Genomic DNA, 15,242 nt, shown 5'->3' with positions numbered 1-15,242 from the left:
AGAAGACCCATGGTTCTCAATCCTGGCTGCATGACGGAAGCACCCAAGAAGCCTTAAAAATGCCCCAGCTCCAGAAAGTCTGATTTTAACATTTGGGGTTAGGTCCTAGGAATCTTTTTTTTTTTTTTTTTTTTAAGCTTCACAAATAATTCTAAGATGCAGCCAGGGTTGAAGACCATCATTATAGAGATTTCTGGGTGGTGGGATTGCAAGCAGCTTGTGTGACTAAGAGAAAGAAGGAAGAGGGGATTCCATGTGATAAGAAACCTAATCCGGGGACTTCCCTGGTTGGCACAGTGGTTTAGAATCCGCCTGCCAATGCAGGGGACACGGGTTCGACCCCTGCTCTGGGAAGATCCCATATGCCACGGAGCAGCTAAGCACCTGCGCCACAACTACTGACCCCATGTGCCACAACTACTGAAGCCTGCACACAGCAACGAAGACCCACCACAGCCAAAAGTAAATAAATAAGTTTACTTTTGAAAAAAAGAAACCTTATCTGTGGTAATCCTGGAAACCCTACAAAAGGCCAGTCTGATCCTTTTGCTGCCCTGCTTTAAACCCTCAGTGCCTTCCATTTGTTTTCAAGGTAAAGGCCAAAATCCTTAAACTACCTCCAAGGCCCTGAGAGTCTGAGTCCTCCCCACACTTCCCACTTCACCCCATCTCTGCTCTGGTCACACTGGACCTCCCTCAAGTCCCTAGAGGTACCCTGTTGCCTTCTGCCAGTTGGCTTTTGCCTGTGACATTCTTTTCCCCACATATGCCAGGCATGGAGCACTGCTCTGATGGATGGGACAAGCCTCCCACAGAGGAGGGCAGATAAGGACAGTGCTCAAGGCCACTGCTAAGCCCACCTGGCTCTTCAGGGCCCTTCACGCTGGCAGCAGACTTCTTGGACACTTGTTAAAACAGATAGACAAAGAAGAAGAGACAACTAAGAAAACTGGATCCCCTTTTACCAAAGGGCATGGATCCTAGGAGTGCTGGCACTTATTTTGCCTTATGTATTTTTTGTTGTTGTTAACCTAACAGGAAAGTGGAGATGAACTGGACTATCATGACGAACCTGGAGGACCCCTCAGAGAAAATCATCCAGACCCTCAAGGTAGAAACAGCTGGGTTGTGTTTTATAGTCTGATTGTAATAATTGTGGGATGAACTTTGCACTGTTCAAAGATGTTAATGAGCAATGACCCTTCCATTTCCTCTCAGGTCATGGGTTGGAAGTCAGAATACAGACTCTGATGTGCTCTTAATGTATCACAAGCCAGCTGATAATAACATGCTTTTATGTCCTTGGACTTATTGAAAGATTTATTTCCTGCCAGCAGCTGCAGATTGATAGAAGAGAGTGGAGACTTTGGGGCATTACAAAAAGATCCCACAGGCACCTCTACCTCTGGCTTCTCCTGCTTTCATAGGCTCTTGGATATGCAAGTGAGGGAGCTGAGTTTCTCTGCCTAGAGGGTTAACATTCCACAGAGGGGGGACCAGCATCTTTAGAGACCCAGCCCATGTCACCCACAGCTCTGGGTGGCCAGAGCTACTTGAGTGTGACTTCCTCCAAAAATGATGCTGCATTTGATAATGATGATGATTCTTGGAAAGACTGGGCCCACAACTGGGCTCTTTGGCATAGTTCATATTTTGATACCCTGAACTAGACTCTAAGCTCTTCTCTGGGGGCACCTGGGCATGCTACATGATGCTGCAGTTAGCTAGTCCCAGGTAGCAGAGCTGGTCTTTGTCCTCATTGCTTCTTGCAGGAGTGGAAACAGATGTGTGAGAGATGGATTCTCAAGGAGTGGATGCAGGGCCTGCCAGCCAGTTGCGCTTGTCGTTCGCTGTACAAAGGCGGCCAGCAGAGGGAGCAAGAGGGGGCTGAAATCCAGCCTGTGCTGCGCTCCCCGAGCCACGCACTCCAGCACTGGGTGCATCCACCCAAAGGAGGCTCCTTTTCCTACTTGGCCCTTCTACTGGAATGCCTTTCTCTAAGTCATATAAGGTGCTCTATATAGGCTAGCAGCAGATCTGGGCAGCTGAGTAGAGAGCATGGGCTCTGGAATAGGACTACCTCTGCCTTCACATCCCTGCCTCAGTGTCCTCAACTGAGGCTGAAAACAGTGCTGCCCTCATAACGTTGCATGAGGAATAAATGAAGTAATTCATGCACCACAGCCCTTTAATACCTGTTAATCTCAGCTTGGCTATCACAATGAATAAGTATCTACCCTCTCATGGTCACAGTTTACCAGTCTATGAAATGACACTATGATTCTTCCTATCTCATCTGGACCCCCATGGGGTGACAGAGACCATAGAGCTCACTGGAGATAAATGTGCAAAGTCATGGATTGGGGATTTCACCCTAACTTGATCTTTTTCTGTTTATATCTTTTACTATCTCTTTCAGTTGACACTCCCAAAAAATTAATTTTTATACTCATTACAATTAATTTTTACACTCATTTTAAAAGATTTCACTGTTTCTGGATATCAGACAATAAAATATTATGGTAGCTTGATCCCTGTGTTCGGTCAAACTTTTAAGCAAGGTTTCTGCTGACATAAGTCTCTTGCCACCTCCATTTTCAAAGCTGAGTGACAATAGCCAGGGAAATGTGTTCCAGCCTTCAGATCTTCCATATCGTAAATCACATATCTAGATTGTGAACACCGAAAAGGCCCCAAGGTCTTCGCCAAGTGCAGTGGAGGTTTTAGGCAGCATAGAACACGGCCAAATCTAAGCAATGACCAAGTCAGTCAAAACAGATTTCCTGTCTCCTGACAGAGAGAGAGGCCCAGCTGAGTTCCATAAAGGTTATTCAGACAGTCTTTAACGCAGTGAAATATCACCACAGAAAATTAAAGAAGGCATTTGCCTGTCCCGAATGATAAATGCTAATGTTTAAAAAGAATTTCAAATCTTTGAAGGGAAAGAAAAGAGGGAGTGCCAAGGAATTTTTTTTTTAACTATTTAAGGATCAATTTTCCCGTCATAGATCTTACGACTAATTGTCAGGATTTTTTTCCTACTCTAAATTAAGTAGTGATCTATAAGATTAATTATAAGCAGTGAGCCGGGGCCATGTCCAATGAGAAAAGCATGAGTCTTGGACTTGGTGAGAATACAGCATGCAAGTTTTCACAAGATAGGTCAAATGAGCAACCTCCAAATGAGAGAGGGTTTGGGAAATTGCTCTTGTTTTAAATACAAAACTTTTCTTTCTGCCTCTCTTTCCCATCCCCAAAGTCCAAGGAAAGAACATAATTTCCATTCTTGTTTCAGTTCTTGTTTATTTACTAGGCCAACGGTTCTCAAACTTCGGTGTGCCTCAGAACCACCTGGAAGGCTTATAAAAATAAAGATGTCTGGGCCCTGCCTCCAGAGTTTCTGATTCACTAGATCTGGGCTGAGGTCATAGAATCTGCAATATTATTAAGTTCCTCAGTGATTCTGAGGCTAGTGGTCCAGGGACCACACTTTGAGAACCACTGCCCTGGGCCTTGCTTCCAGAATTTAGTTCTCTGAATTTGGCAGTGACTCAATTTAATCTGTTCTTTTAAACGTAATGGGAGTAGGAGGATTGGAGGACACTGTTTAGGCAGCATCACAGTGATCAAGAGCATCTATTATCTAGTCTGAGTCCCTGGGTTCAAATCCTGGTTCCACCACTTACTAACTGTGTGGCCTTGAGTAAGTTACCAAACTTCTCTGGGCATCTTTTTTCTACATCTGTAAAATGGGGATACTAATAGTGTTTATCTTGTGGGATGGTTATGACATAAAGGAGTTAATACATGAAATGTGCTTATAAGAATGCCTGGCACACAGTAAGTGCTCACTAAAGGTTAGGTATTAGTCTGTTTCTTAAAAACCTTAATTTTAGTAGCCTTATCAGAAGAGACTTGTTCTAAGTTGATAACATGATGTAACATGATGCTTTATTTACTTTCCAAAGCAGTCTCAATTGCAGGGAGTGGAGGTGGGATTGCTTGCTCTTGGGGAACTGACTGAGTCCTCTGCGTAAGTCCTCCTCTTACTTAAGTCCAGGGGTGGGCAACAGACCCAATCTGAACGAGGTTATGTTGCGGTAGTGACATAACCCCTTGGAATGTGGCAGAACTTAAGATATTATCAGTAGCTTTGAGAGATTTGGGGAGCCCTGCATGAGTGCAGGGGGTCCCTAGTGAGTAGCCTGAAACAATGGGGGGTGGGGGACAAAAGGCAAGTCTCACAGAAAACCTTAGAAACCAATGAGCCATTTCTATTCTACCAGGAAAAAAAAGGCTCAGAGCGTCATTGCTTTATTCAAGAGACAGATATGTAGTAGTTAGGACGTTGGTTCTAACAAAGACCAAAATAAAGTGACTTCAAACAAGATGGAAGTTTTACTTCTGTCTCATGGAAGAGTCCAAGCTGGCAGGCAGGCGGTAGGACAGCTCCGCTCCACAGGGCTGTCCAGGGACCCAGGCTCTTTCTCTCTTATCATCTCTCTGCCACCCCCTTTGCTATCACCCTTGTCCGCATGGTCAAAGCTGGCTCAGCTTTTCCCTCACCCTGCAGGGCAGGAGAGGAAAAGGCACAGCTGCCTTTTAAGGGCCTAATTCTGGACTTACACCTCTTCCACCTCTGCTTATATCCGCTGGCCTCCTGCAAGCGAGGCTGGGGAATAAAGTCTCTTGCTGGGTGTTCACATGCCAAGCTAAAACTTGAGGGGAATGGACATTCGGTGGCAGTTAGCATCTCTGCCACGTGTGGGTAGATGGCTCTGTCTTGCAGATGCTACCACTTTCCTACCTCGTGGACTCAGAGTCACCATGGTGGGTCATTTCTCTGTTTGCTGCAGACACCATGCATGTTTTAGGCACCCCCTCTGTGACTCGCCTGAGAAGAGGAGCTAGAGCATCCCTGTTTCCTCCATCGGTCTTTACAGCGTCAAAGGGAGAGCTAAAAATTATAATGCATTTATGAATTTGCCTGATAACTTTTAAAAGTGCAGAGACTTCTGTCTCTGTGAGGCTTTGGTGCTGTCATTTCCGCTGACCCCAGTGGGAACTGCCTAAGGAACGAGACACTCTTCTTTGAAAACAAACCCCTTATTAGGAAGTGGCCAATACCAGCTGCTATCCATTGCCCTCTCTTAACACTTGACGACACTGCCACTTCCCCCAGAGCACCGAAGCGTAATTCAATTTCACACATGCTTATTGGGCAACCACTAAGTACCACTTTATAGCCCATGTGTTATGTATGTTTCTTGAAGACAAGGACTGCGCCTTAGTTAGCCAGGCCTAGCAATGTTCCATAGACGAATGAATCCAATGAATGGAGGAATGAATGTCTAAGTATTCAGGAGATTCAGAGATGACAAAACCAAGGTTCCTACCCTCAAGAGCTTGCAGTGAAGACTCAACTTTGGGCCTGGCACACTCCCTGTGAAGAAACAGTGCCTGCAAGTGTTAGTAAGGTCCAAGTCCTCCAAAAGGGGTGCACTCACAGACCCAGAGCCACCAGCCAGGACCTGCATCTCCACCAAAGACACAGAAGCAGCCAGCAGGGGTCGTGAATGAATAACGCTGATGGGGAAGGACAAGCAGGTGAGGAGGGTGCTGGCCCCACTGGCTTCTAGGTGAAGGGCCCACTAGCTGCCATGCCTTCATTAACCCGACAAGACTGGTCTAATCCGTGGCTAGTGCACTAAGTAGTTACATCATAGTAGAGCTAGAAGGTGAAAATCACTGGTCTAGACCCTTTCTAGCTAGAACCTGGGGGCTTGTTAGAAATGTAGAATCTGGGGTCTCACCCAGACCTACCTGTGCTTTAACAAGACCTTCAAGTGACTCGTGTGTCCATTATTATTTGGGAAACCCTGGAATAGACTCATTGAGGACCCTGGGTTTCAGATTCGACAGATATCAGTTCAGTTACCAGCTCTGCCTTTGATTAGGCCCATAGTCTAGGACACATAACTTCTCTGGGCTGTGGATTCCTTTTCCATAAACCATGGCGGTGGGTTGGATAATCTCTCAGTCCCCATCCCACGCTCATGCTCTTTGCATGTATGACTCACCAGGGTTGCACAGTGATAAGCGATAAGCAGCAGAGCCAGGACTGGGGCTGGGCCTCCTTCCCGAGCTCCTTCCACTGCACCCACTCCCAGGGAAAGCCAGCCGCCATTTCAGTGTGTCGCACATAAAGCTCTGCCACCCCAGTCACCCTTGGGTGGGCCCTGACCAAGAGAGTCTGGGAAGAGACCAGCAGTCCCCATGCTGCACGGGGGCCCAGGCTCAGCCGCAGCAGCCAGCGAGTGAGAGCCCAGCGGGTCAAGAATGAGAACACAGTCTTCACCACGGTCCTCCTGTACGGGCATGAGGCCGCAAGAGACCTGCTGGCCTCTCTAGGCTTCCACTTCCTCATCGGAAAATAACAAAACTGATCTTCCAATCTCTACGTCTCATTTCCTATGACTCACTGACCTTGGGATTGTTTCTGTTAAGGGGAAGAGTGGAAGTCTCAGTGTTAGCGCTGACACAGCTCCAGGGTTCAGACCCCAGGTTCGGGCCTTCTTAGGTCTTTAACCACTCGCTGCATGAATGGAAATTGCCTTCATTTACTTAGGGACCATTTGCTGATCCCCTACTGAGTGCCAGGCCCTCTGTGGTTGGATGAGACACACTCCTTATGAAGCTCCCACTCTAATAGAGGCGCCAGACCTGGGCAGGCATGGTTAGAACCATCTCTGTGTTCAGTGTGTTTAGTGCTCCCAGAGAACACAGGAAGGACAACTGATCCAGACCAGCATGGGAGAGACAGGGAAAAGTCAGGGAGGGCTCCCTGGAGGAGGTGATGCTGGCCATGATGGAAGGAGTTTAGTGAACCCAGAGTGCATTTGCAATGAAGCCATTAAGACAGGGGTAGCAGTTCACACTCACTGTGTGCCAGGCATCAGGCTAAGCATTTTCTGTAAATTGTTTCATTTAACTTTTATAACAATCCTGTAAAGAAGGAGCTCTTATTATCTCCATTTGCCAGATGAGAACACTGAGGCACAGTGAGGTTAAGGAACATGTCCTTGGTCACAGAGCTGGGCAGAGGCGAGGCTCCAGATCTGACTGACCTCCCAGACTCCATCTGTAGAGATTAAGTCTAGTTGTTAACAGTTACCAAAAGGAGCGTTTGCAGATCCTGAAGTGCTGGTAGGTAAAAGGCGAGAAAGCACAAAGGTCAAGGGGAAATAGAGAAGAAATGCTTCACACACATATAAAGTGGAGAAATCGGAATGAAGAGAATCTTCAGGCAGGTTTTTCAAAAAGACAAAAAAAGTGTGGCAAATCGGGGGAGCGAGGAGAGGACGAAAGGTCCCAGCAGGCGGCGGCGGGGCGCGCCTTCCATCGTCTCCCGCCCCCCATCGGCGGCTCCAGGGGCCGGCGGCGCCCGCTCTCTCGCCGGTGCCCGCCCGGCACCGCCGCTCCGCCAGCGCGAGGCCGTCTCCACCTGTCGCCTCTGACCTCCTTGCAAACGGAGCTCCTTGCAGCGAGCTCGGGACTCCAGGCTCGGCTTGCCCCAAAGGGTTGGCTCTCCGGGCCGCATCTGTTAGTCTTTTCTTCTCCTCTCTGCGGTAGCTTGTGATGTCGCTACCCGCTGGCACCTCCTGCGGATCCCAGGCCTGGGTGGAGACTCACAGAGCTAGACAGTCTCAAAATCTGTCAAACTGGCCGACTTAGACTCTAGGGAGAAGGTGGGAGGCAGGCAAACGCGAAACAGCCTGAAGTGCCAGACAAACAATTTAAACTTTTAAATTTACAAAGCTTATCTTTTGGCTAGTTTTCCACACATCGTCACTTGGGTGGAGAAAGGGAAGGAATTTTTGGCACTTAATTCTGCAGAAAGACTTTGCTAGGTGCTTTCCTTTGTGTACTTTTATCTCATTTTATCCTCACCACAACCTTATGAGATAAAGTACATTATCCATATTTCACGGATGAGGCAAATGAGGCTCAGAGAGGTTAGGTAAATAGCCCAAGGTCACACAGCCAGTAAGTGAAGGAGCTGAGATATGAACCCAGGTTTGGACCGGATATGGACTCCAAGCCCCTGGCTCTTTAAGAGTTGTAAAGCCATCCATGTGTTTCTGATTAGGAAATAGTTACAAGGTTGAAGAAATACCACAAAATTATGGCAGCATTTTTTGAAAGCCAGCATGAAACTTGGAGATTATTTAGAATCTCTAGAAGTTCTTTTATATTGTAGATAAAGGAAACTGAGGTCTAGAAGCCAGGAGAATTATGTAAAATCGTGGCTAATTATTAAAACCAAGGTAACCCAAGTCTCTCTCAGCTCAGTGTCTGTAGGTGTTTAGTTTAGTTCAATTTAGTTTGGTTTTGAAAGCGTTTCCTCAGGGGCAGTTCCTGACTCTAGGAATAAACAGTTCCAAATGGAGCAAGTGGGGACTTCCCTGGTGGTCCAGTGGTTAAGAATCCACCTTCCAGGGGACACGGGTTCTATCCCTGGTCAGGGAACTAAGATCCCACATGCTGATGAGCAACTAAGCCCACTCATCACAACTACTGAGCACGCGAGCCACAACTAGAGAGCCCGAGTGCCACAAATACTGAGCCTGCATGCCACAACTAGAGAGAAGCCCGCACACCATAATGAAGAGCCCGTGGGCCACAACGAAAGATCCCACATGCCGCACCGAAGATCCCACAGGCCGCAACAAAGACCCAACACAGTCAAAAATAAATAAAAATTTTTTTTTAAAAAAAAGGAGCAAGTATAATGACTGCCCAATCTGTGCCAAGAAGTGAAGCAGCCAGTGATGCAAAAATTTCTCTTAACGCTGGGGAGAAAATAGGAAGACAAGAAATATGTGCCCAGGAGTTGAGGCACTGCCATTACACCAGAATCCACAGCCTGGAAGATGGTACCACTGCAAAGGGCCACCTCACAACATGGGTTGGGGCTCCTTGCTTCCTCTCTGCGTGAGGCCTGCACAGTCACCCTACACTGCCAGGCTCTGCTATCTGGAGCCCTGGTACTGGCTTCAGCATAGTCTGCTAGTTCTTAGCAGCCTAGATCAGGGGTCTCCAACCCCTGGGCCACGGACCAGTAGCAGTCCGTGGCCTGTTAGGAACTGAGCGGCACAGCACGAGGTGAGTGGCAGGTGAGCGAGCGAAGCTTCATCTGTATTTACAGCTGCTCCCCATCACTCGCATTACCGCCTGAGCTCCTCCTCCCGTCAGATCAGCGGTGGCATTAGATTCTCACAGGAGTGCGAACCCTACTGTGAACTGCGCGTGTGAGGGATCTAGGTTGCATGCTCCTTGTGAGAATCTAATGCCTGATGATCTGAGGAGCTGAGGCAGTGAAGCTAGCGCTGGAGAGCAGCTGCAAATACAGATTATCATTAGCAGAGAGGTTTGACTGCACAGAGACCATAATAAAGCAATTGCTTGCAGACTCATATCAAAACCCTATCAGTGAGTGGCAAGTGAAAACAAGCTCAGGGCTCCCACTGATTCTGCATTATGGTGAGTTGTATAATTATTTCATTATATATTACAGTGTAATAATAATAGACATAAAGTGCACAATAAATGTAATGAGCTTGAATCATCCTGAAAACATCCCTGCCCCCCATCCGTGGAAAAATTGTCTTCCACGAAACCGATCCCTGGTGCCAAAAAGGTTGGGGACCGCTGCCCTAGATGACCTACATCCTCTATTATTACTCCTTTATTTCTCCTTCTGGAAAGTATTTTCAAAGTTCTCCTCTATAGTGGGAAATGACACATCCTTAAGACTGTTTCTGGCTCACTCCACTCAGCCCAGGATGGAAACCCCAGGGAAGACCCCAGAATCCCAGAATACAGCTGTTGCCCCTTGATCCTGAAAATTCTCTTCACCTTCCAGGAAGTAAAGCTCATTTCTAACTTGAGACCTAGATTCGTCAAAACCAAAAAGCAGTTGAAACTAGAGACAAGAACAGCATAAGAAGAAAATTTATAGACCAATCTCACTTATGATCAAAGATGCAAAACTCCTAAATGAAATATTAGCCAATCAAATCCTTATACACACACACACACACATACATATCTATATACCATGACTGAATTCAGTTTACCGCAGAATTAAAAATGGTCTAACATTCGAAAATCTGTTTCTGTACTTAGGGTCATCTCAATACATGCAAAAGGAAAAATCAATTTATAAAATTCACCCATTCATGATTTAAAATTATCAAACTAGGAATAGAAGAGGACTTCCTGATTTTGATAAAGAGTACCTACCAAGGGACTTCCCTGGTGGCGCAGTGGTTAAGAATCCGCCTGCCAGTGCAGGGGACATGGCTTCGAGCCCTGGTCCAGGAAGATCCCACATGCCGCAGAGCAACTAAGCCCGTGTGCCACAACTACTGAGCCTGCGCTCTAGAGCCCGGGAGCCACAACTACTGAGCCCATGAGCCTAGAGCCTGTGCTGCACAACAAGAGAAGCCACCGCAATGAGAAGCCCGTGCACCGCAACGAAGAGTAGCCCCTGCTTGCCGCAACTAGAGAAAGGCCGTGCACAGCAACGAAGACCCAACGCAGCCAAAAATAAATTAATTAATTAATTTTTTAAAAAAAGAGTACCTACCAAAACCTGCAGTAAACATCACACTTCAATGGTAGAACTTCAGAAGCAGTCTCTTTAGAGGCAGGACTAGGATAAGGATGCCCTCTATCATTGCTTCTTATTCAACATTGTACCAGTACAGTAGGAAAAGCAAAATAAAGGAAAAGGAAGAGGATAGAAAGGAGGAAATGACACTGTCATTATTCTCAGACAATAGTATTACCTATGTGAAAAATCCGAGGGCCTCTATAGACAAGCTATTAAAAGACAAGCCATTAAAAGACAAACAAAAAAATTCAACAAGATTACTAAATATACATCAATAACAAAAATCATTTGTGGAAAAAAATAGTATTTGCAAACATAAAGTACAATTTATAATGCAATTTTAAAATAATTCTTATTATGGAAAACTCCAGACATACACAAGGGTGGACAGAACAGCACCAATGAGTTTCACGTACCCATCTCCTGGCCAATATTGTTCACCTATATCCCCAATTCCTTCCTGCCTTCCATAGTATTTTGAAACAAATTCCAGGCTCATATCATTTTACCCATATACACTTGAGTATATATCTTTAAAAGACAAGAAAAGACTCTTTTGACATAACCGTAATACCACTATTGTACCTAAAAATTAGAACTATTATTTAATATAATTGAATATCCAATCAGTTTTTTCAACATTCTAATTGTCTCAAAATTATTATAATTGTTTTAGAGTTTGTTTGCAACTGGTTGATACGGCTTTTTTTTTTTTTTTTTTAATTTATTTTTGGCTGCGTTGGGTGTCCATTACTCTGCCCGGGCTTTCTCTAGGTGTGATCTTCCCAGACCAGGGCTCGAACCCAGTTCCCTGCTTTGGCAGGCGGATTCTTAACCACTGCGCCACCAGGGAAGTCCCGACACATGCCTTTTAAGGGTCCTTTAATTTATCGAGTTTTCTCACTTCTATTTTCTTTCCCCTCACTTAGTTTATTTTCAGGAAACTGGGTGACTTTTACTGTAGAGTTTCCCACAATCTAGATTTTGCTGATTGTATCCTCAAGGTATAGTTTAACATGTTTCTCTGTCTTCCGTATTTTCTGTAAGTTAGTACTTGGATCTAGAGACTTGATCAGATTCAGGATTGGCTTTCACAAGACCACTTCATGGAGGGCTCCATCAGGAGATGTAATGTTTGCCGGTCTCTTCACGATGCCACCAGCTACAGATCCATTCATTCATTAAAGGTTATGAATTACTTGGGAAACTCCTACCAAAAAAATTTTTTTTTTCTCTTCTTCTATTTAGTTATCTAGTGGTACACATTATATAGGAAGGCAGAATAAATGTAATTTTAAAACATATATATATGTCAATAAATTGAAAAAGCAATAAATCAATAAATCTAAAAAAAGATGTGTTAGACGTTCATGAAGAAATTATAAAATCTTATTAAATTAACTAAAAGTAGGCCTGAATAAATATAACATTCTATATAGTGCTATATATAATGTTCAAAGATTTGAAGGTGACAATTCTCCCTAAATTAATGTATAAATTCAATGCAACTCTATTTTTAAAAATCCCCAGTAGGGTCTTTGGTGGAACGTGATAAGTTGATCGCAAAATGCATAAAGAAGTGTCAAAAATAGCCAATGCAATTTTTTTTTTAAGTATGGGGGCCCCACCAATGAATGGGTCTCCCTGGAGTATTTAGTTAGTTAGTTAGTTAGTTAGTTAGTTAGTTAGTTAGTTAGTTAGTTAGTTATTTTGGCTGCACTGGGTCTTAGTTGCAGCATGTGGACTTCTCAGTTGCGGCATGCAAACTCCTAGTTTCAGCCTGCATGTGGGATCTAGTTCCCTGACCAGGGATAGAACCCAGGACCCCTGCATTGGGGGGACCACCCACTGGACCACCAGGGAAGTCCTGCCCATACAATTTTGAAGAAAACAAAGAGGAAGAGTTTACCCAGCCACATATCAAAAATTACTTTAAGGCTATGATATTGACTTAGGGACAGACAGAAGGGAGAATCCAGAAATAATTGCACCCATATACAGAAATGAAATGTGACAAAAGTGGTATTAGAAAACAGTGGGGAGAGAATGAGCTATTATACCCTATATAATTTTCAGATAACTGGTTATCCAATTTTTAAATCCTTACCTCACAAAATAACAGATGTATTCAGGATCTAAATGTGAAAAAGCAAAATTCTTAATCTTTTAGAAGAAAATATACAAGAATATCTTTATGAATTTGAGAAAGGGAAAATTTTCTTACCCATGATTCAAAACACAACATAAAGAAAATTATTGACAAACCCAACTATATCAGAATTAAAGTTTCTGTTATGTTAAACAGAGTTAAAAGACAAATACAAATTAGAAGACAATATCTGTAGTGCATATAACCAACAAAGTATTAGTACCCCAAATGCACCAAAAACTCCTACAAATAGAGAAAGCAAAAGACAATCAACACCCAGCTTCCCTGGTGGCGCAGTGGTTGGGAGTCCGCCTGCCCATGCAGGAGACACGGGTTCGAGTCCTAGTCGGGGAAGATTCCACATGACACGAGGCAACTAAACCCACGTGCCACAACTACTGAGCCTGTGCTCAGGAGCCCGCGAGCCACAACTACTGAGCCCGCGTGCCACAACTACTGAAGCCCACACACCTAGAGCCTGTGCTCCGCAACAAGAGAAGCCACCGCAATGAGAAGCCCGTGCACCTCAACGAAGAGTAGCCCCCACTCGCCGCAACTAGAGAAAGCCCGTGTGCAGCAACGAAGACCCAACACAGCCAAAAATTAATTAATTAATTAATTTTTAAAAAAGAGACAATCCACCCAAATGAAAAATGGGTGAAAGATATTAATGGGTAATTAACAGAAGAGGAAACCTAAATAAATGACCATTTATTTCTTAGTCAAATTTGCTAATCAGGAAAATTCAAATTAAAAGAAAAAGAGATATTTCATATATACCAGATTAGCAAACAATTTTGTCTGTAAATACTCATCATTAATGAGGATATGGAGTTTTAGAAACTCAGAGCAATTTGGAAATACCCAATAAACTGAAGATGCATATACCCTCCAACCCAACAAGTTCATTCCCAGGTATACCTTAGAGAAACTCTTTCATGTATGAACAGTGACTCACTCAAGAAGGTTCAATGCAGCATTGTTTGTAATCACAAAAAACTGGAAATAAAAAACCCATCAATAGCAAAATGGATAAATAAATTGTGGTAAGTTTATACAACGGAATAAGATACAAGAGCTTAAAATAAGTGAATGGAAACTATATGTATTAACAGGGGTTAATCTCAAAAACAAGATATTAAGCAAAATAAAGCAAGTTGCAAAAGTGACATAAATGATATTACTGGTATGAAGTTTTAATATGTAAAATAATATTATATGTTGTTTAGAGGTGCTTTATATGTGATAAAGATATAAAAATATACATGAGGACAGTGTAGGAGGGAAAAAACTTTTCTTCTACTCTCTTAGAGGCCCTGCCTGGGCCAGAAAAGTAAACTGACAAAGACAAACTAACAGGAGAAAAGCACACAAATGTATTTAATATAAGCTTTATGTGATGTAGGAGGATTCATAAGGAAGTAGTTAAGCCTGAGCATCTTTATACTTGGTTTGATGAAGAGTGGACAATGTGATAGTACAAAAGGTAAGCGCAGAGGGTAATAAACTGGGGGAAACAGAGCAAGGCCTCTTTGTTTGGGTTCCTCTCAGAGTCCCTCTGTCTTCAGGGATAAGGGTGCCCCTTTCCTCCAAATAGAACCTACCTCTCACATGAGTAGCCGTCTCAAACCTACACTGCCCTTTCTCAAATTTCTTCAGCTTAAAATACTCAGTATGCCAAGGTGCCATGCATGTTTGGGGGTAGCATATTCTGAACCTAGTCAATTGATAAATACCAAATTTAAGAGAATGGTTACCTCTGGGGAGAGAGTGAGGGAAATAGGATTATATGTGATACAATAAAGTCTTAGACTATATCTTAAATGTTTCATTTCTTTAGAAAAAAATTGTGAATCAAATATGGCAAAATGTTAAGATTTCACAAAGGTAGGTGGTAAGTACATGGGTAATCATTATACGGTCGTTTTTCTATACTCTGTATTCCTAAAATATTTTACAGATTTTTTTAAGGCAGTTAAAAGTTGTAGGTTATTATTCAAAGTACTGACTTAGTTTATTCCAATACTTCCTAAATATAAGGTTATTTTACTAGAGAAGCAAAACAAAACACCCTGCTATGGTCCATGTCCCAGCGACAGGATTTCAATTCTAATCAAAGTGGTGAAATCACATCAATTGTAGAACCTCATCTTTTGGTCAATACAAACGCGCCCTCTGCTGGTCATATGGTGCCCTGTCCCAAAGTTCAAAATCGTGGTGAAGAGCAGTGAAACTTGCTCAATGAGACAGCTTTTACCGAGCCAGCCAAGTTAGGGAAAGAAACTCTCACAGAATTCCTCTCAATCACAAAAATACTTAAATCAGCTCCCACTCTCTATTAATATTACATATGATCCAAGACAAAATAAATTCCAGGGTACCACCACAATCAACCTTTCCAGTTCCCTCAGCCAC

At 43.8% G+C, this 15,242-nt stretch overlaps 1 protein-coding gene across 1 annotated transcript in view; it reads left to right on the top strand.

Annotated features, from left to right (window-relative positions):
• KIAA2012 (KIAA2012 ortholog) overlaps positions 1 to 15,242 on the top strand; it is a 116,036-nt gene that overhangs the window by 81,559 nt on the left and 19,235 nt on the right. Inside the window, exon 15 of the mRNA XM_068543673.1 lies at positions 1,039 to 1,111. Coding sequence (XP_068399774.1) covers positions 1,039 to 1,111 — 73 coding nt within the window. The remainder of the gene's footprint in view (positions 1 to 1,038; positions 1,112 to 15,242) is intronic.

The sequence above is a fragment of the Eschrichtius robustus genome, chromosome 5 (genome assembly GCF_028021215.1).
Source record: "Eschrichtius robustus isolate mEscRob2 chromosome 5, mEscRob2.pri, whole genome shotgun sequence".
In the NCBI taxonomy this organism is placed as follows: domain Eukaryota; kingdom Metazoa; phylum Chordata; class Mammalia; order Artiodactyla; family Eschrichtiidae; genus Eschrichtius; species Eschrichtius robustus.
Note: the sequence above shows the minus strand (reverse complement) of the source record. Positions and strands in the feature narration are given on the sequence as shown.